Source organism: Hydra vulgaris, chromosome 03 (assembly GCF_038396675.1).
Source record: "Hydra vulgaris chromosome 03, alternate assembly HydraT2T_AEP".
Taxonomy (NCBI): domain Eukaryota; kingdom Metazoa; phylum Cnidaria; class Hydrozoa; order Anthoathecata; family Hydridae; genus Hydra; species Hydra vulgaris.
Genome location: NC_088922.1, coordinates 18179344 through 18199877, shown reverse-complemented (window position 1 = coordinate 18199877; position 20534 = coordinate 18179344). Strand labels below are relative to the sequence as shown.

The 20534-nt window shown below is 26.2% G+C and overlaps 2 protein-coding genes across 2 annotated transcripts in view; both read right to left on the bottom strand.

Moving 5' to 3' along the window:
- LOC136077670 (uncharacterized) overlaps positions 1-16881 on the bottom strand; it is a 50318-nt gene extending 33437 nt beyond the window's left edge. The window contains exons 1-3 of the mRNA XM_065791908.1: positions 16774-16881; positions 5018-5096; positions 4695-4949 (exon numbers count right to left, since the gene is read on the bottom strand). Of these exons, the coding sequence (XP_065647980.1) occupies positions 4695-4949; positions 5018-5063 (301 nt within the window). The 5' untranslated portion in view covers positions 5064-5096; positions 16774-16881. The remainder of the gene's footprint in view (positions 1-4694; positions 4950-5017; positions 5097-16773) is intronic.
- A 2861-nt stretch (positions 16882-19742) lies between these two features.
- LOC105845252 (uncharacterized) lies at positions 19743-20117 on the bottom strand. The gene has a single exon (XM_065794294.1). The coding sequence runs from the start codon at positions 20115-20117 to the stop codon at positions 19743-19745; it is 375 nt and encodes a 124-aa protein (XP_065650366.1).
- Positions 20118-20534: the final 417 nt, after the last annotated feature.

Sequence of the window (20534 nt, the reverse complement as noted above, 5' to 3'; positions counted from 1 at the left end):
TCTTACCAATATTAATATTAAACATCTCTATTCAGCTATGAATATGGAATTAAATAAAGTTAATTTGGTTTAGGGCAAACTAACTGTCACTTAATGTTGAGAAAACAAATTATACTCTATTTCATAAAAAAAAAAACAAGAATTAAACATTCCACTTAAGTTGCCTGAACTTTATTTAAATGATAAATTTATTAAAAAGCAAACAAGTATAAAGTTCCTAGGAATTCTTGTCGATGAAAGTTTATCCTGGCTTCCCCAGTTAAACTATATTTAATCAAAAATCACCAAAACTATTGGCGTAATGTATCGAGTCCGCCCATACGTGAAGATTTTAAGTCTCAAATTGATATATTTTGGGCTAATTCACTGTTTTATTAACTATGCAAATATATCATGGGCAAGTACGCATAAAATAAAACTTAAAAAAATTTATAAGCTACAAAAACACAATTGCCGAATCATATACTCTAAACATAAACGTGAACAGGCAAAACCTCTTATGAAAGATATAAAAATGATGAATATATTTGAAATAAATATCTACCAGCATCTAATTTTAATGTATAGATACTACAACAATCTTTTACCAGCAAATTTTAATAATAAGTTCGAAATAAAGCTAAATAATAAGTATAATCTAAGATCAAATAGAAACATGAAATAAAAATTGCCTCGGAAATGTAACAAACTCTCAGAATATTGTGTATCTTATCGAAGACCAGAATTATGGAGTGGTTGTCAAAAGGATTTTACGGTGAAGTCCTTAAGTTCATATAAGTTTCAGGTAAAAAAAGAAACTTTTAAAATGTAATGATCTCAACAATAAAAAATTATTTTTATTTTAACTAATTAATTTTTGTTTGTTTGACTATTTTATCGCTAACTTTGCTACTTATATACTTCTTAATATGAGCTTTATATTATACGTGTTTATATACTTCTTAATACGAGCTTTATATTATACGTGTTATATACTTCTTAATACGAGCTTTATATAATACGTGTTATAAACTTCTTAATACAAGCTTTATATTATACGTGTTTATATACTTCTTAATACGAGCTTTATATTATACGTGTTATATAATTCTTAATACGAGCTTTATATTATACGTGTTATAGACTTCTTAATACGAGCTTTATATTATACGTGTTATATACTCCTTTATACGAGCTTTATATTATACGTGTTTATATACTTCTTAATACGAGTTTTATATTATACGTGTTGTATACTTCTTAATACGAGCTTTATATTATACGTGTTATATACTTCTTAATACGAGCTTTATATTATACGTGTTTATATACTCCTTAATACGAGCTTTATATTATACGTGTTTATATACTTCTTAATACGAGTTTTATATTATACGTGTTATATACTTCTTAATACGAGCTTTATATTATACGTTTTATATACTTCTTAATACGAGCTTTATATTATACGTGTTATATACTTCTTAATACGAGCTTTATATTATACGTTTTATATACTTCTTAATACGAGCTTTATATTATACGTGTTATATACTTCTTAATACGAGCTTTATATTATACGTGTTATATAATTCTTAATACGAGCTTTATATTATACGTGTTATAGACTTCTTAATACGAGCTTTATATTATACGTGTTTATATACTCCTTTATACGAGCTTTATATTATACGTGTTTATATACTTCTTAATACGAGTTTTATATTATACGTGTTATATACTTCTTAATACGAGCTTTATATTATACGTGTTATATACTTCTTAATACGAGCTTTATATTATACGTGTTTATATACTCCTTAATACGAGCTTTATATTATACGTGTTTATATACTTCTTAATACGAGTTTTATATTATACGTGTTATATACTTCTTAATACGAGCTTTATATTATACGTTTTATATACTTCTTAATACGAGCTTTATATTATACGTGTTATATACTTCTTAATACGAGCTTTATATTATACGTTTTATATACTTCTTAATACGAGCTTTATATTATACGTGTTATATACTTCTTAATACGAGCTTTATATTATACGTGTTATATACTTCTTAATACGAGCTTTATATTATACGTGTTTATATACTCCTTTATACGAGCTTTATATTATACGTGTTTATATACTTCTTAATACGAGTTTTATATTATACGTGTTATATACTTCTTAATACGAGCTTTATATTATACGTGTTATATACTTCTTAATACGAGCTTTATATTATACGTGTTTATATACTCCTTAATACGAGCTTTATATTATACGTGTTTATATACTTCTTAATACGAGTTTTATATTATACGTGTTATATACTTCTTAATACGAGCTTTATATTATACGTGTTATATACTTCTTAATACGAGCTTTATATTATACGTGTTATATACTTCTTAATACGAGCTTTATATTATACGTGTTATATACTTCTTAATACGAACTTTATATTATACGTGTTTATATACTTCTTAATACGAGCTTTATATTATACGTGTTATATACTTCTTAATACGAGCTTTATATAATACGTGTTATATACTTCTTAATACGAGCTTTATATTATACGTGTTTATATACTTCTTAATACGAGCTTTATATTATACGCGTTATATACTTCTTAATACGAACTTTATATTATACGTGTTATATACTTCTTAATACAAGCTTTATATTATACGTGTTTATATACTTCTTAATACGAGCTTTATATTATACGTGTTATATACTTCTTAATACGAGCTTTATATTATACGTGTTATAGACTTCTTAATACGAGCTTTATATTATACGTGTTTATATACTCCTTAATACGAGCTTTATATTATACGTGTTTATATACTTCTTAATACGAGTTTTATATTATACGTGTTATATACTTCTTAATACGAGCTTTATATTATACGTGTTATATACTTCTTAATACGAGCTTTATATTATACGTGTTATATACTTCTTAATACGAGCTTTATATTATACGTGTTTATATACTTCTTAATACGAGTTTTATATTATACGTGTTATATACTTCTTAATACGAGCTTTATATTATACGTGTTATATACTTCTTAATACGAGCTTTATATTATACGTGTTTATATACTCCTTAATACGAGCTTTATATTATACGTGTTTATATACTTCTTAATACGAGTTTTATATTATACGTGTTATATACTTCTTAATACGAGCTTTATATTATACGTGTTATATACTTCTTAATACGAGCTTTATATTATACGTGTTTATATACTTCTTAATACGAGCTTTATATTATACGTGTTATATACTTCTTAATACGAGCTCTATATTATACGTGTTATATACTTCTTAATACGAGCTTTATATTATACGTGTTATATACTTCTTAATACGAGCTTTATATTATACGTGTTTATATACTTCTTAATACGAGCTTTATATCATACGTGTTATATACTTCTTAATACGAGCTTTATATTATACGTGTTATATACTTCTTAATACAATCTCTTTAGTATATTTATTATGAGTTTTATATTTATATTATACTCGATATTAATGCTGTATATTTACGATTTATTAAAACGATTTATTACTCTTCCTATTTATTATATAAATCTACGATTTTATATTCTTTTAAAAAGGGACTCTATGAAAAGATTGCGATAACGTCACTTTATGGTGTTCATAACTTGTATCTGTTTGGGCTGCAATCGATGTAGATAAGATATAGCAATGGCACAACATGAGTAACATTGCAAGCTACTCTCATACTGTACTAACAGCAAGTCTTCCTCTATCTCACAATATCACATTAAAATCAATCGAATTGCATACTTCAGATTTTCTCTGAATGTGATGTCAAGTGTGTTTATAAGTAAAAAACAAGCTTTATTAAAAAGGCAACGTATAACCTTTGTAAATAATAATCAAAGCTAAATAATGACGCAAATCGAAATCACTTCATACGTTGAAAAATAATTTAAAGACTGAATTTCTTAAATGTCATTGACCAAATGGCCTTAAAAAAAAGGTAATATTCTCATGATAATCTTAACCCTGATAGATAAAAAATAAATAAAAAGCATACACAGATCCAGACGGTTTCAAATTATTAATTTCAAAATGGAGTGTTACGTATTTCCCACGTTTACTCCAGCAAATAGAAACTCTACCTGTTCGCCAAAACCATGTCGGATTCAAGATGGTCCCAAATTTGAAGAACTTCTTTAATATAATTTGTTAAGTTAACCATCAAAATAGAGATTAAACAAAGTGCTTCATACGCAGATGCATAAAGCAACATAAACTTCACAGAAACAATTTTTTTCTGACATGCATTGTCCGCATGTCAGTTAAGAACATGATACTGTGAAGTCACTTTTTTTTTGGTAGTAAAATAAGTTTGAAATCACTCTTCTTGACATGACATAAAGATACAGAAAAATATTTTTGATTTGGAACAAAAATATTACGCTTTCCATTTAAAACAAATACAAACAAAAATATAAACATATTAAAAACTGACTTTTTTGTAAAAAAAGTTATCAGCCCATAAAAATTCATTGAAAAGTGTTTTATATTTAAAATCAAGCATGCAGATAAGTTATGAAATCTTAGTTGACCCAAGACAGGTTTTTATTTCAAAATCTATGAGTGTTTTATAAGTTGTTTATTTTTTAATAAATTAAAACAAAAAACAAAGCACTCACTTCTTTGGCATTTAACGATGACATCTTTTCTTTCACAAAACATCAATCCAGATTTTAAATCTCTCCATTTTTTATCTGGATTGTTCCTACACCAACAACTAAAAATTTCATATATTTGTTCTCGAGATGTACTACACTCAAGTAAAACTCTTTCAATTTCTTCATTACTAATGTTTAAGAAACGAGCGAGTTTCATCCAGTGCTTTGGTAACTCTTCAGCAAATGTTTTAAGCACATCTCTTGAAAGTTTTTCAACTAAAAGATATAAACATTATAATAAAAAAAAAAAAAGGAAGTATTGAGTGTTAAAAATTAAAAATTACCTTTTAAATAGTCGAATTCGTTTGAATCTTCTGGATTTAATTCCATTTCGTTTTATTTTTTATGATTATTTCGACTGAGCTATAAAAATCATTATATATATATATATATATATATATATATATATATATATATATATATATATATATATATATATATATATATAAATTTATATTTATATATATATATATATATATATATATATATATATATATATTAGAAATTGTGTATTAAATAAAAAATTATATATATATATATATATATATATATATATATATATATATATATACATATATATATATATATATATATATATATATAAATATATATTTATATATATACATATATATATAAATTTATATATATATATATATATATATATATATATATATATATATATATATATATATATATATATATATATATATGTATTAGAAATTGTGTATTAAATAAAAAATTATATTCATTAAAAATTATATTCATTAAAAATTATATGAAGTATCTAATATCTGCGAATAAAACTTGTTAAATTGGATTTTTATACGTGTCCAAAAAAGTATGATTGACTTTACATAACACAGAGATATAATTTTACTATAAAAGGCAAAAACTTCATAGTGAAAAAAAAAGCAAGGATAATTTTTTTTTTGTTTTTTTTTTAATTCTTGTTAAGTTTTACTATAGAATTTTGAATCAAAATTATAAATATCACATGGCAGCTATTGATAATCATATTGTCAAATAATCTCGAGTATTAGATTAACAATAATACGGCATTAAGAGAAGTGAACCACGAGTAACGAGCTAGCCTCCTTTGAAAGTCTTGGTTTAATTGACTTAAATTGAATACTCAGGGAATGATCTTGTACATTATGTAGATTTTCCATGAATGTTCTTTTTCAATTTTCTTTTATGTGTTTTAAAGGATCCAAAAAATAGAAGATCGGTTTAAAGGTTGTTTGTTTAAAGAAAAAATGGTTATATTCATTCTCTAAAAAATACGGAAAAACTTGTTACTTCGAATTGCTGTCCAATGGAAAATAATTTTATAAATCTTTCTGATATAAAAAAAGTATGGTCGAAATTTAACGTTTTTTTTTTTTTTGCTTTTATTTAGTGTAATCACTTAAATAAAAAATTTTGCTTCAATTTTAATGCATTTCTTATAATATATTCATATTATACGACAGAAATGTAACTTGGAAAAAAGTAACCTGTAAATGAATTTAAATTTAGTTTAAGATAATAAAGTTCAAAAATTGACTTGCTTACTCTGAACGCCTGGGAAGGGAAGACAAATGTTTTTTGGTATTTTTCCTTGCTTTATATAAGGTTACTTTCTATATATATATATATATATATATATATATATATATATATATATATATATATATATATATATATATATATATATATATATATATATATATATATATATATATATATATATATATATATATATATATATATATATATATATATATATATATATATGTTTGTGTGCCACAAAATTTGAAATCAATTTTTGAAAGCTTTTTTCTCAACCAATTTTGCTCAAATTTTGCACACTTAATCATTTTCGATGACAATACAAGGAAATGGAAAAATTTGACCAAAAAAAGTTCATTAAGTTAACAAAAATTTAATTTGTATTTTCCCATACATTTTATTTATTTGATATGAATTGCGTATTACGTCACAAAAATCATTGATTTGCAAATTATTTGCAGTTTCGAAGACATTAAAGCGCTGCGATTCAAAACCTATTGTTTTAAGTTATTAAGTAATAAGTCTTAAGTTATTAAGTTAAAAACCTATTGTTTTAAGTTATTAAGTTAATAAGTCTTAAGTTATTAAGTTAAAAAACAAAAATTTAGTAAAAACAGTAATTTTTAAATTTAAAAAAAAAAAAAACAGTAATTTTTCCTTCTACAAAAGATAACAAAAAAAGAATTTCTAGGCCCAATAGAACTCTGCTTGCATAAAGCATGGATTTGAAAAAAGAATTTTTTTTTGGTTTACTAGTTATTTCCAGGCTTCCGTCACTACGATTTTTGTAAAGAACAATCATTTGGGATAGATTCAAAGTACTCCATACTTAAGTTTAGATTTTGCGAAATGCCTGAAAGTAATGGTTTTGTGATAATTTTACAAAGAATTTATTGATAGAGAGTGTTCGTATAACATATTACTTTTAATAAATTATAAAACTGGTAATGTAAACTCCTTATTAGAAGGACTAGTTATACTTCTAATTGTATTTTTAACTTAAAAATACAGTATAAGTGTTATATTTTTTGTCATAAATACAAATAAAATAACCTATTTTAGTTCATCAATTAAAAATTAAAGTATGAGTCATAAAGAGACAAAAAAATATCGCACAACAATGCTGTTAAGTCAAAAAAATCATCTTTTGATTATTTTTACTGACATTACTGATTACTGATTATTTTTATGATAGCTTAAAAACTTTTGATTTTGTGATCAAATGCCTTAAGCTTTTTAGCTTAGTTTTGAGCTCAAAGCAAATTCAAAATACAAAATGACGTATTATAAAAATATGAAAAAAACAAAATTTCATTCAAAATACCTTAAGCCTTATTAATGATAAACAAAGCGATTTATTATTGATTATTACCAATTTTTAATGCTATTAAAACGGTGACAGGAACTACGCATCACAAAATATTTCCATATCTATATTAATGTCATAAATATTATTGTAATATTAAATTTCTTTATTTGAATGTAAGCAAGCAAGATTGCAGAATATTTTTGTATTTTTGGCAAAAGTGCTACATCGAAGCTACATCGAAGGTTTTTACATTGGTAATACTGTTGACCTATAATGAAAAATAGTGCTGAAAAAACTGAATTAAGGGGAGCACTACTTTTCAGAGGTACTTAATCGGAGTTGATACTATTTATAATTATTATTAGACCCCATTTTACTAGAAAGTTATTTGAGAAAGATTAAAAATTTCATACACTTAATCTCACTAGAAGATATTTACAGTGAACTAGATGATACAGTACATTAGAAGATATTTACAGTGAACTAGAAGGTACAGTGCACTAGAAGATGTTTACAGTGAACTAAAAAAAACACTAGATGATGTTTTAAGATTCTTTAAGAAAATTTTGAAAAGTTTCGTACATGTGTGAGCTCATACATTTTTGATTTTTTAGATTATATCATGGAAATCTAAGGAATGCAGTGTCTTTCAAAGCAAAATTTGTTCTTATCTCAAAACATTTTAAATGAAATTATTCATATTATATTTAAAATTGGTGTCACTCCTTTGATAAGACGTTTTTAAAGGAGACACCATCTTTATAAATCATCAACTTCTTATTATAAATAATATTATACTTTTACTATAGTTTAACTATAATTATAATTTATTTTTATAGACTATTATTATATTTATTATTTTTACTTAGTTGTTTTTTTTATTGTTATTAATTTTTATTAATTATTTTTTCTGCGAGCAAGCTACCTGGTTTGCTTTTTTCTGCGCCTAATATTGACTTAAAACAGAGTAAAAGTAACTCATAATTATATCAATAGCTATTGATTAATTGTTCTAACTAACAATTGTTTTTTTTAATTTTTTTATTTTAAAGCAACTCTTTTATTTAATTTTTTATTAAATGCTTTTTCTCCAATATATTTTCAACATACATCTTGATGTTTTAATTGTTTTTTTTTATTATGTTGTGTCACGGTTTAAATTATGAGGCTAAGCGATCAGACTTCTATAGACTTCTTTTTGCACAAGTCCACTGTGGACCAGATAAAACCTATAAAAAAAAATTACTATACATAAAACCATATAATAAAACACTCTATGTTACTATGTTAAAAATTGTTTTGAGTATACTAGTATTTAACCACAAAACCACAAAAATCAGATGCATGTATAATGAAAACAAATTTTTTTTAAAAAAAACATGAAATTTTTAATTTTTATGCATAGCTATAGTAAACAGTAACTTTAAAATTCAAAATGTACGGAATTAGTTTATATATTACATATATAGTATATATATATATAGTATAGCTTTATGATTAAAAAGTAAAGTAAAGATCAGATATACTTTTAAACTGGCATTAAAATAACAAGGTAAATTTTTAACATTTAATACATTTATTTTGTTTTGAGGCTACGAGAGCCTATATTAAGTGCTTGAACTAGTAAATGTTATATGATTACAATCTAGTTGAACTATATGCATTGTCCCTAACTTCTTTTTTTGATATGTTATTTGCTTGAAGTTATCTTTTTTTTTTCCCTTCAAAACAAAAAATGTTTATTATTTAATTCAATTCAAATTGTAATGTATGGCTGATAACTTTTTTATTTGTTTGAAAGTTTTGTTTTAAGTTGAAAATTCATGACATTCACGGATTTATACGACAAAATAAACAATTTCCAAATGATATACCATTCTTTTGATCGATATTAACTCTTCTTTCTTATGTAGATATTAAATTAGAGTGCAAAAATTTATATAAGTATATCGTAATACTTATATAAAATTTTTCATCATCAGTTAATGAAGTTGGGAAACCATGTTGCTCTTTTGAAAAGGTTTGTAACAGAGCAAAAAAAAAAAGAAACTTAACAATGTTATTGATAGTTTATCTAGTTCTGAATTACTTCATGCAACAAAATTAAAACTAAGAAGTGAGTTTAAGTATGAGACTAGCACCAAAGTTGCTAAATTTTGAAATAAAACCCCCATTAAATTTTCGAAGAAATATTTACCTGATGAAGCTTTAGCATTAATTATTGATGGTGGTATATCAAGATCAACATACCAGCTTCTAATAAACAATGCTCGCGAAAAAGGTTGCCACATATATTTAAACAGAACATTTATGTAGATGATTACTCTGCACACATAGCGCAAAAAGATTTTCTAAAACACATTCTTAAAAGGCTGCTCGATGTACAAACTCTTGTACTAACCGTAATGCTTAAGGAATTAATAATAGATTAATAATAAAAAAATACATCATTGTATATAGATATGATAATATACAAACCTTTGAAACGTCGTGGACATATAATAATTCAATAATAGAGTTTCAAATCTAGTGATAAATGTTCATTTTTTCGTATGTAAGTGCAAATTTTTATTTTTAAAGTTTATTCCACCAGATGAGAGTTAATGAGACTAAGTTGCTATATTAGTGTTGTTCACCTAGGTATTTTTGACACCAATGTAAATATAGAAGAATTTATTATTCAGCTCTACAACTTTAAGAAGTTAAGGGATTTGAAATTAAAAAATATATAAATCCGCTTTTTTAAAGTTTTTTAAAGTTTGTTAAATGATTTAGTTTGTTAAAAAGTATTAACAACTATTTAATAAAAATTTATAATAAAAGTAAATATATCTTAATAAAAAGTGATTGTTTGGACGTTTAAATAGTTTTAATAAATAAAAAAATAATTTTGTCTACCATGTATCGAAAATCCGGCCACTGCACGGCCATGTAAATATTTATTATTCATTTTTGAATTGTAGCAGTGCCGTAGCAAGCTAAAATGGCGCAAGGGGTCTGAGAAAATTTGGCGCCTACCCACTAAATATAACCCTGCCACCCCCCCCTACCCCCACCCCCTTCATCCCTCATAAAAATAAACTACCCTTAAAAATGACCTCCCTTCTCCAAAAAACTAATTTAGTAACTTTTAATCACGTTTACAGGCGGTGGTTTGAAACTTTGAGTGATAGTAACAAAAAAATTGAAAATGGCCCCAAATAAAAAGTTCTTTAGCACTTAAAAATTTATTAACAATAACAAATAAGTTTAATAAACATTAAGTGAAATTGACTTTTCATGCTTTTATGCATGCAAAATCATCTTTAATTTGGTCATAGTTTACCTTCTTTGCTATTTCATTCTCAATTGGAATTATAGCCAAACTGGATAAGCGTTCTTGTCCCATGGTTGATCGCAACTAATATTTGATTAATTTAAGTTTATTAAAACTTCTTTCACATGTTGAAACTGTCACTGGAAGTGTTAGAAAAATCCTGAGTGAAACTTCAATGTTCGGATATGCATCTGTTGAAGAGTTCGAGTGTATGAATTGCAGTATTTCAATTGGATTAGCACATTTCAAATTTTCCATCATAGCTTTTGCCTGAAACTTGAAACTCTCAATCTCAGCTTGCAGTTTTAAAGAATCCAAATTATTTTTGAACTTCTGGGCGAGGCTAAATGCTTTTTGCTTAAGTACTTCAACAGAGTTAAGGGAGATTTTCTTTTCCAGTGAGAAATAGATGCTGCCAAACACACAATTGAATTGAATGACAAAATCTTGTTCTGGTTTGATTAAAATGCCATCATCATTAGCCTCATCAACCATCATACGCTTGACTCTTTTCTCTTTCGTTTAATTAAGTCTGTCTCAATGTCAATTATTTTTGCTGTTTGACTGGCAGATTCTGTGATGTCTTTCATCAGGTTTTCCTTTTTTAATGTAGAATTGAAGAAAAATGTGAATATTTTTTGAATAGATCCAAAGAATGTAACTATAAGAGGTGAGACTTCAGCAGCATGAACGCCAACCAAATCAAGAATGGGCTGCATATATTAAAAATGATGCTAGTCCATTGATATTAACGATTTGTGCTTGAACTCCTATGTATTTTCAAGCCATATTTGCTCCATTGTCATAGCCCTGGCCTCTGCAATCTGCAATATTTAATCCATCAATTTTCAGTTTTCTTAGGATATCTTCTGCAATGCCATTTCCAGTCTTTTGATGGCTCTCTATAAAATCCACAAAAACATCTTTTATTGAGCACATTCCATTTTTTGTAAGAACATATCTTATCACTTTACTCAGCTGTTCTTTATGAGGAATATCAGGTGTACAGTCAATAAACAAGGAATAATATTTTGCATTTATAATCCGTGAGAGAATTTCTCCTTTAACTTTTTCTCCCACAAATGTAATTATTTCATTTTGAATTTGTGGTGAAAAATATGAGACTGCAGCTTTTTTGGCTTTTATTATTGCAATATAGTCTGCCAATAGAGGATTGTAACGACTAATCAACTCTAGGATACTTAAAAAGATTCCACTTTTTTGTTCCCCTATTGCATCATTACTGCCTATTAAAGCTAAATTATTATTTGCACACAATAATATGGCATCAACAATAACTTTTAAAATGTCCCTTCATTTATTTGCTTCTCGGTTTATTGTTCTCTGAAGGTCATTGTCTAAAGTGTGGCCTTTTTTTAAATTTTGTTCCATTTCCTTCTAAATTGCACAGCATTTTCTATGCTCAGGACTATTCTCATGTTTAGGAACTTTGGGATTAAAATTTTCCTAGTAACTAAATCCTTTAGAAATATTAGACATCTTACTAGCATTTGTTGAGGAAAAAAAAAACACCAAAAACAGAATGTTGCATCTTTTAAATTGCTATATAGCAACCATTGCCTTTTTCACCAGTTCGCCATTGGCAAGCATCTTTTGTACCACTTTGAACTGAAATGTCTTATTTTTGTATCAGAAGAAGAAGTTGATGGAAAGGTTTCTCTGGTTTCCTGCTCAGGTCCATTTTCAATAAAAAAAAGTACCTCATTTGATCAGTTATTTGTGGTCATGTGGCAGGATCCTTTAGCTCAAAATTTGTGTTTGGAATATCTTTTTTTCCTTCTTCTTTGGGATTTGATGGTTAAAAGTTATTTTCTTTATCACCTACAAAAAAATCCTCAACAAGTGCTTTGTCTATATCAGATGAAATTTGGAAAACCTTAGTTTTGTTTAGATCTTGATTTAATAACGCCGAGGAAGACTGAATTTCGTTTATATCTTGATTGGATGTATTCATAAAAGCCTGCAATTGACATGGATTTGTTTCAGTTGAATTTTAATTTTCAGTTAAATTTTCATTTTGTGATGCATTAACAAAACTATCAGCGTCTTTCACAAACCATTTTTTTTTTTAATTTTTCTGGTTTCTTTTCACTTTCTTCTCTTTGTCTTTTTTTTTTTTGTAATATGCCCCTGATGGTTTTTTTGGAGGTGCCATTTTTAATAATTTTATATTGCGCAAAATACCTTTTTTACGGTCCTTTTACAAAATTTAATTATCACATAAATGAGATTTTTTAATTTAAGTTATAAATCGTGCCAGACATTGAGGAAGGAAACTTGCAAGTGATGAAGTGGGAGGAGATAAATAATCTTAATAATTGAAAATTGCCACCTTTAAAATAAGCTAGTTTAAAATATTGAAAGTAAAATTGTCCTATTTTCTGCCCTTACCAAAATGGCGCTCGGGGCCTAGGTCCCCAATGTCCTCCCCCCTCGCTACGGCACTTAATTGTAGTATTTATTTAAATGGCGAATAATAATCCAAAAAAAAAATGTAATTTATTTTTATTGCAATTAAAATATGTGTTACTTTTAATTAATTTTATTATCTTAATATATTATTCATAAATATTATTATAATTTATGTTGTTATAATTAATTTTATTGTTATATTTATATTATAAATATAAATTATATTAATATAATTTATAACTATATAATACAAATTAAATAGTTATATTAAAATAATGTAGTTAATTATAAGTATTATTATTATTTTTTTGTTTTTTTTTTGTTTATTTATTTCACCGTTTAATTATTGTGGTACAGATTACTTGAGGCTATAACACTTATAGCAATAAAACCAGACTAATTTAGAACGAACGCCATTTTATGCTCGTACTTGTAAGTTTCATTGAGACCATATGTGGAAAGCATAAGCAGCCATATCCTTACCACTCTCGAGTATGTGATTTAGTAAGAATTTTTCTAAAGTATGTTATTTAGTTTTCTTTTGTTTCAACTTTTGCAGCATTTTAATAGAGGTTATGGTCTATATTGTTATGACAGAATATCAATATTTATAAGCAAAAATGGCGAGTAACTTTAAAAATCTAAAATTAATGCTAAAAAATATAAATTTTAAATTCAGTATAATCTGTCTTATAGAAACAGTGGTATAATAAAAACGGATATCAGCGACCATTTTTCTGTTCTTTTAACAACAAATAAAAAACCCACAACAGTATACATAAGACATGTAAACAAAGACTCGATTGCGATCTTTAGACAGATTTTGCATGAAATCAATTGGGAATTATTGAATGATTGCAATGACACACGTAGCGCATACGATTTCTTTATCCGCGTCGTTACAAGGCAATATGATAAAGTTTTTCCTTAAATTCAGAAAATTATAAAATCCAAAAGTGTGCATAGCCCATGGATGACTAAAGGTCTTTTAAAATCATCAAAAAAAGCTATACGAAAAATTTTTAAAAAACAAAAACTATGAAAACAAATCTAAAAAATACAAAAATTATTTCGAAAAAATAAAAAGCAATCTAAAAAAAATTTCTATTTTGTTCTTCTTCAGAGATCATTTGGAAACGCTAAATAAACTTGCACTATAATAAAAGAAATAACAGGGAAAATAAAAATTACATCTTGCAACATCCCAAATTGACTGAACTAAAGATGAAATTTTTAATAAAAAAAATTGCTGAGAGACTAAATAATTCTTTTATAAATGTTGGGAAAATTTAGCCAAAGAAATCTTTCCAAATAGCAAAACATTCCAGTCTTTTTTGAAAAAGTCAGATTTTATTATGGACAATTCGGAACTTTCCATTTTAGAACTTTGTTCAGTTTTTGACTCCTGACAAATAAAAGTCCAGGTCTTGATGAAATTAATGCCAATGTTTTTAAAAGTGTTTTTAATATTGTTGAATTGCCTCTTTTCATTATTTTTAAACTTTCATTAGAAAACGGGGACTTTCCTGATCCATTAAAACTTGCTAAAATAATTCCAATTTATAAAAACAGCGACGATTCTTTAGAATCAAACAGCAGACCCATCTCAATTCTTTCCTATTTTTCAAAGGTTCTCAAACGTATTACGTATAATAGAATATATAACTTCATTGGTAAAAACTATATTTTATATTATAAACAGTTTGGGTTTTGGAGAATCATTGCACTGAGCTTGCAGTGATGGATTTGGCTAGCAATATTTTGAAAGTTTTTGTTGATTTATCGAAGGCATTAGACACTGTCGATCACAAAATCCTCCTCTATAAATTAAAAAATTATGGAATTCGAAATTCTAATATAAAATGGCTACAGTCTTATCTACAAAATTGTAAGCAACGTGTGACGTATAATTTAACTTGTGCGCAAATAGAAGATATTAATTGTGGTGTCCCTCAGGGTTCAATACTTCTTCCTCTGCTGTTTCTCTTATATATTAATGACACTCACTTATCCTCTAAATTCCTTAACTTTTTTCTTTTTGCTGATGGTACTAATTTTATTTTTCAGGGGCATATTACAAAAAACAAAAAAACTGTCTAACTTAAAATTTGTTTTTTCTACTGTAAACACAGAGCTAATAATTCTCAATGGCTGGTTTAAAGCCAATAAACTGTCCGTAAACATTGATAAAGCTAAATACATTCAGCTCATAAAACCTTCGAAAACTGATAACATACCCCTGAAACTTCCTGATTTACTTACAAACAACACTAAAGTAAAAAGAGTTCATTCAATGAAAATCCAAGGTATAATATTTGACGATCATTTAAATTGGAAAAACCATATCCGATTAGTGGAAAACAACATTTCAAAAGCTCTTGGGATCCTTTTCAAAACGTACCACCTTTTGAATATAGTGTGCTTAAAAAGCTTATATTTTTCATTTATTCATACCCACATTAGTTATTGCAATATAGCGTGGGCAAGTAATTATTCATCTTCTTTAAAAAAATTTATAGCAAACAAAAGCAAGCGAGTCGGTTATTTTTGAATGCAGGTAGATATGCATGCGCCGAGCCTTTACTTAAAAAAATTAATGTTTTAAATATTCATGAACTTTAGTTCATGAATATTTAAAACATGAATATTTAAAAATCTATCAAAGTCTGATATTTATGTTTAAAATTTAAAACAACATGCTTCCAACATTTTTTCAGCCTCATTGCACCTTAATTAATCACAAATGCTCTACAAGACATTCCGTTGGCAATTTTCTTATCCCTATAACATCCCTTAAAAAATCAGACTTCTCAATTGCATCTCGAGGACCACGTTTGTAGAACTATATCCTGAATAAAGACATGAAAAACATAACTTCAATTGTACTATTTAAAAGAACAGTTAAAAGATATTTATTAAATTTAAATAATAAAGACATTTTTTGTATTTTTAAAAGCACTTATATACTGATTTGTTAACACGTATATATGCATATTATAACTTATGTTTTAATATGTATAAAAATTGTAATATGTACAAAATTTGTATTATGTATAAAACTTATATAACGTATATTTTAGGAACTAAATGCGTAAAACTTTATTGAAACTTTCACGAACATTGGAGCAGGGTAATAAGACGCATTGTCTTCTACTTGCTTCTGTCAGAATATAAAGATTTAATTTTTAATTTTTACAAAAAACATTGTAAAATGGTTGTTTATTGACGAAATATATATATATATATATATATATATATATATATATATATATATATATATATATATATATATATATATATATATATATATATATATATATATATATATAACTATTTTATTGTCTCAATTAAATACAACCTATTATTATTTTAAGATAATATATAATAACTTGATAGATAATAAATAAAATGACAAGATGAAATTTAGGTACCTTAGAGCATCGTTGTTTTTCTATGAAATTTGGCAAGTACATAAAAATGGACGTAGAAAATTTAATTAATACGTTAGAAAATTATTTTAACATAATTTCGATACTGATGCACTTACAGAACATGATCGCAGTTTTTAATAACGATAAAGTAAATAGAAACGTTAATAACGATAAAGTAAATAGAAACGGTAATAACGATAAAGTAAATAGAAACGTTAATAACGATAAAGTAAATAGAAACGGTAATAACGATAAAGTAAATAGAAACGTTAATAACGATAAAGTAAATAGAAACGGTAATAACGATAAAGTAAATAGAAACGTTAATAACGATAAAGTAAATAGAAACGGTAATAACGATAAAGTAAATAGAAACGTTAATAACGACAAAAAAAAAAAAAAAAACTAAGCACAATAAATTTAAACAATTCTACTTTAAAAAAAAATCAAAGTTAATATAAAGTTATAAATAAAAAGTCAAAGTTTAAATAAAATTATAAATAAATACACTACAAATTCATCTTTACAACACAGACGTTAAACACGCTTTGAAAAAAGAGTCACAGACTTTTAATTTAAAATCGCCGGAAACGCACATACCTATTCGCATTATAATAATAGGGTCATTATAATATTTTTATATAACTATGACCATATTATTTTTAACTCTAAATAAGAAGAGCTCTCTAACTAATATTCAAGATTGGATTTTTTTCCTTCATAGTTATTACTAAATTACTAAAAGATACTAAAAAAAATACTAAAAATTGTCAGAAAAAGCACTTTTATTTAAATGCTCCCTTTTTATATTAGTAATATCATTAAGAATCTATTATTAGTATTTTATATTGCGCCTAAAACATAGTATTTAATATAACACATAAAGTTGCATTACATTATATTATGGCAAAATACCAGTAATATTATAAAGCATAAATGTAGTATTATTACACATAAAATTGTTGCTTTTAGTACAGTTGATAAACGTCTTAGTTAGTAACCATAATTAGATGTATTTTTTTTTAAAGATATATGAAAACCTGAAGTCGATACTTCAAAAATAGTTATCCAATAAACACATAAACGTCAAGTAAACTTCGAAACGATTTTTAGACAAAACTTTTAGTTTTATTGATTATGCGTAAAAGAGCTTAAGAACTCCTAGTTCTGTTTTTTAACAAATTTACCATTGTGTCATTTATGGACGATCCTTATTGCGGTTTATCCTTCTCCAGCTTATTATCATTTAGAGACCACATAACAAGGTCCGTAAAGATGAGTTCAGCTTACTTAAGAACATCATAATCCGTTTCGACGCACCAAGAGTAAGAAAGTTTAATGAATAATAAAAGTAAATAAAAGTAATAGTCAGAAAAAGTTGAGTTAGAAAAATAGTCTAGAGAATAGCGGACAGACATTGCACTAGATGTTATAAATGTGAAATTAGACTAATGTTATTGCATTCATTTTTGAAGTATTGTGTTTTATCTTCCTTCGGCTAATTGCCATATAGAGGCCACATACCAAGGTACGCGAAGACAAGTTCATCTAACTAAAGAGCATCATAACCCGCTTTGACGGACCAAGAGTAAGTGAGTTTAAGAAAGAATAGAAGTAAATAAAATTAAAAGTCAGAAGTAGTCGAGTCAAGAAAGATAACATAGAGAAAGTGGATAGACATTGCACTGGATGTTAGAACACATTTTAAGAATTTAAGGATTTTAGAATTTAAGGATTTTAGAATGCATAATCTTTATTCCAAACTTCAAAGTTTAATGTTATTACATTAAACTTTGAAATTTGGGATAGAAAAATTAATGCTAATTTAGATTGTTTAGTTTAGTTTAGAATGAAAAATTAATACTAGTATAACTGCACGTGTGCAATTATACTAGTATTAATTACATTAAACTTTGAAAAATAAAGATTATTCCATGCTTCAGTGCTTTTAAGTAGTTTACCGTAAAAAGTACCACGTGATTTCTTGTGGTGCAAAAAACTTTAAAAATCATGTTTAGAAAGTTTTTTTTTGAAATTAGAAAAACTAAACTTTCTTTTAATTTCAAAAAATTTGATCTATACATATATTTATATATATATATATATATATATATATATATATATATTCATTGTATAAATGTTTAATATCAGGCTTTTAGTCAACATTTTGAATGTCCTGAACTTGTTTTGATCTTTCAAAATATGTTTTTTCCGGGCCATATATTCGTTCAGTGTTTATCTCAAGTTTAACTTGTGAGATTCTTACTCTAATTATTTTTCATATATTATTTTTCATATATTATTTTTACTTTGTTGTATTTTTTACGTAATAAATAGTAAAAGTTAATGAAAAATTATCATATGTTATATGTAGATAGTATTAAATAAAAATGTAACATAATTAAACAAAATTTAATTAAAAATAGAAAAATATTTTTTTAATAACCTGACTTCAACTTATCTGAACACCTGCCTATTAAAACATTTAAATTTGTGTTAAATAATCAATAATACTGCAATCATAATGAATATTACTTTTGCAGGGGATTGGATCCAAATATAAGCACTCAAAATAAACTAAATGAAAAGTAAACAGAATCTGCTTTTTTTTTATTTTCGAATATATTAAACGGGTTAAAGCTGGAGGTTTTATCAAAAAATAAACAGATTTAAATTTGACTTTGGGATTAGAAAGTAAAATGGATCCAGTCCCTGTAATTATACTATTTTTAAAATTTTATTTACTTGCATTAAAATTACCGTTTTAATACAACAAAAAGCTTTTTCTTTCAATTTTCTTTACCAAAAAAATAACAGCTATTTGTACACAATTAAATTATATAAACTAGTTCTTTGAATGTTTTCGATCTTTGTTTGTTGTTGGAATACACGCTATGTTGCTTTTTAACAAATGCATTCTTTGGATGGTACTCTTTTTTCGTTTTTTGTTTTCTTTAAGTGATCTTCTATTAATAATCGCCTCCACCGTATCCATGATCTCCACCTTCTCCACCGTGGCCACCATGTCCATGGTGATGATCATGTTCTCCGTCATCGTAACCACCACCACCGCCACCACCGTGATGTCCACCACCATATCCGCCTCCACCATATCCGCCTCCACCATATCCGCCTCCTCCAAATCCACCACCTCCATATCCGCCTCCACCGTGATGTCCTTGTGGTCCTTCGTGTTCACCATGACCACCGCCTTCAAAACGATTACCTCCCCAATGATTTCTACCACTATCACCACCACCTCCCCAGCCACCTCCTCCCCATTCTGGTAAACAACTAGCTAAGGCTACAAAGCCAGCAGCAAAACAAATAACTTTTAAATTCATTCAAATTTATATAATTCTCTATCAATAAGTATACATAAAAAAATATTTTAGCTTGTGTTTCTTTTGATTTAAAAAAACCATCTAGTTGAACGTGAGTTACTTGAACTCATGCTAAACTAAATGTTTGTACATGTACTCATTGATTTTGTTTATTAAACAGCTGATTAAATGACTGATTTGAGCATGTAAGTCATAGTCGTTCAGAAGAAGTGCAATGTTTATAACCCAGGTGCAGCCATGGGCACAATTTACAAAAAAAGTTCATGCCAAGTATAAATATTATACTTGACGTCTGAAGATTGTTTAGTCTGCAATTGTGTTTGGAAAAAACTTTTATGCCATCTTCTACTTTTTTTCAACACAAGATAAAACAACAATGAAAAAATATTTTAAAACCAAAAATTGTTGAAAAATCAT